The sequence below is a fragment of the Mustela erminea genome, chromosome 19 (genome assembly GCF_009829155.1).
Source record: "Mustela erminea isolate mMusErm1 chromosome 19, mMusErm1.Pri, whole genome shotgun sequence".
Taxonomy (NCBI): domain Eukaryota; kingdom Metazoa; phylum Chordata; class Mammalia; order Carnivora; family Mustelidae; genus Mustela; species Mustela erminea.
This window is the reverse complement of record NC_045632.1, coordinates 39,157,784-39,165,795: the sequence shown is the minus strand read 5'-3', so window position 1 is coordinate 39,165,795 and position 8,012 is coordinate 39,157,784. Positions and strand designations below refer to the sequence as shown.

General features: G+C 49.1%; 1 protein-coding gene across 1 annotated transcript; it reads left to right on the top strand.

Annotated features, from left to right (window-relative positions):
• Positions 1-2,460: 2,460 nt before the first annotated feature.
• LOC116578859 lies at positions 2,461-7,740 on the top strand. The gene is given in 1 exon segment (XM_032323445.1): positions 2,461-7,740. A coding segment is annotated over 1 exon segment (5,280 nt).
• Positions 7,741-8,012: the final 272 nt, after the last annotated feature.

The window sequence follows — 8,012 nt, the reverse complement described above, 5'->3', positions numbered from 1 at the left end:
AGGACCCCGAGATCATGACCCAAGCTGAAGGCAGAGGCTTAACCCACTGAGCCACCCAGACACCCCAAAAGACTGAATTTAAAACAAAATGGAACAAATAACAACCTACATTCCCATCTCTACCTTGCAGAATTTCATTGACAAAAATTACCTACAGAATTTATAAGAAAAGCGATGTTACTGAAATTAACACTGTATGTGTTGGGCTCTTTCAGATTTGTTTGGAAATGATCATCCTGGTTGTCAGACTCTTACAGAAGTAAGATATTATGGATTGAATCTGTACATTCCCCTGAAAATGTTGAAACCCTAACCCTCCATGTGATGGTATTTGGAGGCAGGGCCCCCATGATGGGATTAGTGTCTTTATAGGAAGAAGAGACTAAAGCTGTCTTTCCACTATGTTAGGACCCAGTGAGAAGACAACTGTCTGTAAACCAGGGAAAGGTCCATCTTCCAATTCCATCAGACTGGTATTCCAATCTCAGTCTTGTAGGCTTCAGAATTGAAATAAATAAATTTTTGTTATTTAAGCCACCCAGTTTATGGCATTTTGTTACAGCAGCCTAAGTCATAAAGGAATGAGGAGAAGAAAGCATAGAGTGGGCTCCTTGAGATCTAAGACATTAGACATTGTGCTACTATTCCGAGAACTCCATAAAGCTTCCAGTGACCTCAGGAACAAGTGCACATTGCTCCCCAAACAGCAACAATAAGATATGGGTTCTAGACTGGAGCATCAGATTTGAGTCCAATTCTACAATTGTGTAGATCTATAAAATGGGGCAAGTTACTTGTTTCTGATCCTCATGAAAGACCCCTGCCCTGGAAAGTCCCCTCCCTTAAGAGATAGATAGGAGAACTAACCGCTTGTTTGCTTTTCTGTGAACCGCTGGCTTTTAGGTATAAGGTTAGATTATAAATTGTGTGATGAATTATATAATTAACTGCTCTTTTGCCTTTCTGTAACCGCTTGGCTTTTAGGGTGTGACACTTGTCGCCTGTTCAAACAAGATACCTTCTGCTAAGAGGCATAGTCACGTAGGGGGCCACATAGTCAAGTAGGCAAGATATTTTCCTGCTGAGTAATGAGGCCCAACCCCCCTCCTTGCTCCCCCTTCGCGCGCACAAGCTTTTTCAAATGTACTCCCCCTTCGCGCGCGCGGACCCCCGAAACCAATCCACTAACACCGAGGGTGCCTCTTTCAAAAATTCAAATTGTCAGCCAATCAGCTCTACCCCACCCAAAACCTGTTTGTGCCAATCTATAAAAACCCCGCTTTCCCCTCGGTTGGGGTGCTCGGTTAGCTGGAGCTGCCGACCACCCGCCGGTACCTGCGTCCCAATAAACCTCTTGCTGTTTGCATCCAGTGGCAGTGTTGGATTCTTGGGTAAGGGGATCCGCGGGTCTTTCATTTGGAGGTCCCACCGAGATCATCGGACTCCTGCCCCAGGGATCCAACGGACTCCCACCGGGAGGTAAGCTAACTGGCCAGCCCTAGACTGTCCCTTCGTTTCCTCGTCTTCTGCTTCTGTTCTGTCTCGTGTTTTCTTTCGGCCGTTGTCTAGAATTGTACCTCTACGCGTAGGAGGGCTTGTATTTGTAGGCAGCTTGAGAAGGAGTTGACGAACTCGGACTTCTTCCCTGCCACCCTAGGGGGACGCCCCAGGGATCAAAGGGGCTTGAAGCCCCGCATTTGTCCGAGGGTTAAAACCGTTTGTCCGTTCCAGAGGAACCCCTCGGCCCTGGACGGAATTTGTCCACTGAGAGGAGGTCTCGAAACTCCTTTTGTAGGCCAGTGGAATTTGTACGGTGCACCGCAAGGTTTTTGTCTTTGCCGGCTCGTTAATTGTTTTATGTGTCTTTCACATTGTGCCTTGCTTAAGGGAGGGTGTCTAACCCGTTTGAATCTGAGGAGTGCCTGATTGTATGAGTGTGTTCGTGCGGCTCCACGGCTTCGGCTACGGAGTCTGAGTGGGCTGCACCCTGATTCTCGCGGAACGTCATACGGCATAACGGTCATCTACTCCTTGGAGTAGCCTGGTCCGGGGTTTATACGGATAGACCTTAGCCAAGACGCTCCTAAGCTCCCGCGAGGGACGCGAGCAGGACAGCACCTGAAAGATCCCCCTCCCCTTGTCTGCAACATCGTACATCGGGAGGGAAAAATAAATACTAAGGTCAATAGCTCCACCTCGCGGCCATCTGAAGCCTGAAACTCCTCCCCTGTCACCCTGGGGGACAGTCCAAGGCTCTTTGGGGCCCGGTTCTTTGGGGCCCCACAACTGTCCGAGGGATACATTCATCTGTGGGCCACAAAGGAAGCTCATAGTCCCACACAGCTTTCTGATCCATCTGAAACCATCCTGTCGGTATTACGCCGAAATCGCGCAATGTCCTTTTTGTTATTTGTTCTGTGTGTCCTACTCATTGTCTTTGGTGTTATTTTAGACTCTGAGATGGGGCAAACACTTACCACTCCTCTAAGCCTCACTCTAGGTCACTGGAAAGATGTTCAGAACCGAGCCAACAACTTATCGGTGGAAGTCAAAAGAAGAAAATGGCAGATTCTCTGTACCTCTGAATGGCCCACCTTCAAAGCTGAATGGCCCACAGAGGGAACCTTTAACATCAATGTTATTTTGCAGGTCAAGGAGCGAATCTTTAATCAGGGACCTCAAGGTCATCCGGACCAAGCACCTTATATTATAGTCTGGGAAAGTCTAGTCAAAGAACCCCCTCCGTGGGTCTCTCCTTTTGTCCCCTCTTGCCCTCCCTTGAACCCCTCAACGCCGCCTCCATCAGCCCCTACCTCTCACCCAGTTCCCTCCGCTCCACCGGCTCCACTCCACACACCAACTCCTAGCGACCCCTCAAAACCCCCCATCTCTTCTGACCTATATCCTGTGGTCCCTATTGACCCTCCCTCTTCTAACGATGCCCCCTCTCTGCGACGCCCCAGACAATTACAGGTCCTCCCTTCCGAGGAATCCCCTTTGATAGACCTCCTAACCGAGGACCCCCCACCTTATCGCCCTCTTAGACCAGCACCAAACCCCATAAGGGAACCAGATCCTGACCCTTCGCCATCTCCAATCGCAGGCAGAGTTAGAGGCCGACAAAGACCGGAAAAAGAAGAAGCTTCCAGGCTCCTACCCTTGCGTCAGGGGAGGGAACCAGGAAGCCTCCAATATTGGCCCTTTTCTGCATCTGATCTATATAACTGGAAGTCTCATAACCCTTCCTTTTCACAGGACCCCGTGGCCCTAACCGCCTTAATTGAATCTATCTTAATTACCCATCAGCCTACCTGGGATGATTGTCAGCAGCTCTTGCAGGCTCTCCTCACCACAGAGGAGAGACAAAAGGTTTTTCTAGAGGCCAGAAAGAATGTCCCAGGGGACGACGGAAGGGTCACACAACTTCCTAATGAGATAGATGCTGCCTTCCCTCTGACTCGCCCTGACTGGGACTTCAATACGGCTGCGGGTAGGACTCACCTACGTCTTTACCGCCAGTTACTCATAGCAGGCCTCCATAATGCGGGACGTCGCCCCACTAATTTGGCCCAGGTAAGGCAAGTGACTCAAGGTAAGGAGGAATCTCCAACCGCCTTCTTAGAAAGGCTTAAGGAAGCTTACCGCAGGTATACGCCTTTTGACCCAGATAGTGATGATCAGAGAGGGAATGTCTCCATGACATTCATTTGGCAGTCAGCTCCAGATATTAGAAACAAGTTACAGCGTTTGGAAAATCTACAAGATTTCTCTTTGCAAGATTTATTAAAGGAGGCAGAAAAGATTTTTAATAAGAGAGAAACCCAGGAGGAAAAAGAGGAACGACTTAGGAAGTTGCAGGAGGAAAAAGAGGAAAAGCTAAGGAAGGAAACTGAGGAAAAGGAAGAAAAGCGAGAACGTAAACGAAACAAGGAACTTAGTAAAATCTTGGCCACCGTAGTGCAAGGCAGCCAGAGCTTAGAGATAGGAAAGTCAGACAGAAAGGGAGACATAAGGAGGCTTCAGATAGAACGGGACCAATGTGCCTATTGCAAGGAACGAGGACATTGGGCCAGAAACTGCCCGAACAATCCTAAGAGAAGTACTAAGCCGGTCACAAGACTCATGGCTTTAGACAAAGACTAGGGGCGTCAGGGTCAGGAGCCCCCCCCTGAACCCCGGGTAACCCTAACCGTTGGGGGGCAACCAATCACCTTTCTAGTAGATACAGGGGCTCAACACTCCGTTTTAACTAAGGACCCGGGACCACTCAGCAACCGGACGGCCTGGGTTCAAGGAGCCACTGGAGGAAAACAATATTGTTGGACAACAGACAGGAAGGTACACCTGGCCTCAGGTAAAGTTTCTCATTCCTTTCTTCATGTTCCTGATTGCCCCTATCCGCTCCTGGGTAGAGACTTGTTGACCAAACTCAAAGCTCAAATTCATTTTGAACCACAAGGGGCCACCGTGACCGGCCCTAAGGGAACTCCTCTACATATCCTTACCTTACAATTGGAAGAAGAATATAGATTACATGAGGAGCCCCCTCAGCCCCAAAAGGACATAAAATCCTGGCTTGCATCTTACCCTAATGCCTGGGCGGAAACAGGAGGAATAGGACTAGCTATCCAACAGCCCCCCATTCACATACAATTAAAGGCAACCGCCGTTCCTGTCAATGTTAAACAGTACCCTATGTCCAATGAGGCCTATCAGGGCATCAAGCCACACATACGGCGGCTACTAGACCAAGGCATTTTAACCCCATGCCGGTCTCCTTGGAACACTCCTCTGTTACCCGTCAAGAAGCCTGGTACCAATGATTACCGACCAGTTCAGGACCTCAGGGAAGTCAATAAGAGGGTAGAAGACATCCACCCTACGGTGCCCAACCCTTACAACTTACTCAGCACCTTGCCTCCAACCCATTCCTGGTATACCGTCTTAGACCTCAAAGATGCGTTCTTCTGTTTAAGACTGAGTCCTCAGAGCCAGCCTCTCTTTGCCTTTGAATGGAGGGATCCGGACTTAGGAATATCAGGCCAGTTGACCTGGACTCGGTTACCACAAGGGTTTAAGAACAGCCCAACGCTGTTCGATGAGGCTCTTCACCAGGACTTGGCTGACTTCCGGGTAAGGCACCCCTCCCTGATCCTGCTTCAGTACGTCGATGACATCCTACTAGCAGCCACCAATGAAGAAGACTGCCGTACAGGTACTGGGGATCTTTTAATGACTCTAGGCCAATTGGGATATAGGGCATCTGCCAAGAAGGCCCAGATTTGTCAGGTTAAAGTCACCTACCTGGGCTATGAACTATATGATGGCCAACGATGGCTAACGGCTGCAAGGAAAGAGACTATTCTTAACATTCCTGCGCCTCAAAACCATAGGCAATTGCGAGAGTTCCTAGGAACAGCGGGCTTTTGTAGACTATGGATTCCGGGATTCGCAGAAATAGCGGCCCCTCTGTATCCATTAACTAAGCAAGATACTCCTTTTGTATGGACTGAACAACAGCAGCAGGCGTTTGATCATATCAAACAAGCACTCCTTAAATCCCCAGCATTAGGCCTGCCAGACATTACAAAGCCCTTTGACCTTTTTGTTGATGAAAAACAGGGCTTTGCTAAAGGGGTCTTAACACAGAGACTCGGACCTTGGAGACGCCCTATTGCGTACCTCTCTAAAAAATTAGACCCCGTGGCAGCTGGCTGGCCACCATGCCTAAAGATGATAGCAGCAATTGCAGTTCTCATCAAAGATGCCACCAAACTGACACTGGGACAGCCCCTAACCATCCTGGCTCCACACACAGTGGAATCTCTAATCCGCCAACCACCAGACCGCTGGTTGTCAAATGCCCGTCTGACACATTATCAGTCCCTCCTCCTGGACACAGACAGGATCCAATTTGGACCTGTAATGGCTCTTAACCCCGCAACCTTGCTGCCCACTCCGGGAGAAATACCATCACATGACTGTCACCAGATCCTTGCGGAAACACATGGGACACGACCGGACCTAACCGATCAGCCCATGAAGGATGCGGACCTAACCTGGTACACAGATGGCAGTAGCTACCTGCAGGATGGAAAACGACGGGCGGGGGCGGCCATCACGACCGACTCCCAGCTTGTATGGGCAAGCGCGCTACCAGAAGGTACCTCAGCTCAGAGGGCAGAGCTGATAGCTCTAACGCAGGCCCTCCAACTGGCAGAAGGTAAGAGCCTTAATGTTTATACAGATAGCAGATATGCTTTTGCTACTGCTCATGTCCACGGAGAAATCTATCGGAGGAGGGGGCTGCTAACCTCAGAGGGCAAAGAAATCAAAAATAAAGCCGAGATATTGGCCTTATTAAAAGCCTTATTTCTTCCTAAAAGGCTGAGCATAATGTACTGTCCTGGCCACCAGAAAGGGGAAACCCCCGAGGCAAAGGGAAACCGCCTAGCTGACGCGATGGCTAAACAGGCAGCCTTGGGGCCCCAATTGCTAACTGTCACTATACTTACTGAGACAGAAGACATAGATAATGCCATCATTTGGAATTATGAGGAAGCCGACTTAGACTATGTACAAAAATTAGGGGCTGACCATAATCCAGCCCTCAATCGATGGGAATATAACGGAAAAGCTATAATGCCTATAAAAATGGCAAAAGAACTAATCAATCACCTCCATCGGCTAACTCACCTGAGTGCAAGCAAAATGAAGGCCTTAATGGATAAGGCCAACTTAGAAAGCCATTTCCCCAAACAAAATTTCCTTCTTCATCAAGCAGCTGCTAATTGTAAAGTCTGTGCTCAAGTCAATCCTGGAAAGACTGTTATTGGACCTGGAGTCCGGGTGCGCGGACAACGTCCTGGCACACATTGGGAAGTTGACTTTACCGAAATTAAACCTGGCATGTATGGATATAAATATCTTTTAGTTTTTCTAGACACCTTTTCAGGATGGGCAGAAGCTTTTCCTACCAAAAAGGAGACAGCTAACATAGTCGCCAAAAAACTATTAGAAGAAATTTTCCCAAGGTATGGAATACCCAAGGTACTAGGGTCCGACAACGGGCCTGCCTTCGTCTCCCAGGTAAGTCAGTCGGTGGCCAAGCTACTGGGGATCGATTGGAAATTACATTGTGCTTACAGGCCCCAGAGTTCAGGACAGGTAGAAAGAATGAATAGAACCATCAAGGAGGCTTTAACTAAATTACTGCTTGAAACTGGCTCTAAAGATTGGGTATCACTCCTACCTCTAGCACTCTATCGGGCACGAAATACCCCAGGACCTCATGGTCTAACTCCCTTTGAGATTCTCTATGGGGCTCCACCCCCCGCTGTCACTTTCTTTGCCCCCGATATTGCCGCTCATTCCCCCTCCCCCTCTGTACAGGCCCATCTGCAAGCCCTGCAGCTGGTGCAACAAGAAATCTGGAAACCCCTGGCAGCCGCCTACAAGGAAAAACTTGACGTCCCACAACGGCCACACCCCTATAAAATAGGGGACACTGTCTGGGTTCGCAGACATCGGACCACAAACCTCGAACCCCGTTGGAAGGGACCCCACGTAGTGCTCCTGACGACACCCACAGCACTGAAGGTTGACGGGATTGCAGCCTGGATCCACGCCTCCCACGTGAAAGCAGCGCACCCGGAGAAACAGACTGATCCCCTTCAAGATTCGGAATGGACCGTACAACGCTCCCCAAATCCACTAAAGATAAGACTTGTGCGATCATAGCACTATCTATTCTTACTTTGGGCATTCTGGGTTCCCATGGGTCCCCCCACCATGTAAAACAGCTCACCTGGCAGGTCCTGTCACAAACAGGGCAGGTAATTTGGGAAACCTCCCAGTCACATGCCCCGTTTACATGGTGGCCTAACTTGTACCCCGATGTTTGTAAGTTAGCTATGGGAGCTCCAGCCAATTGGGACGTAGAAAATTGCCATGGTACTAACTCAACAATATCAATCAGTTAAGCTAACTGACCCATTAGATCAATATACCTA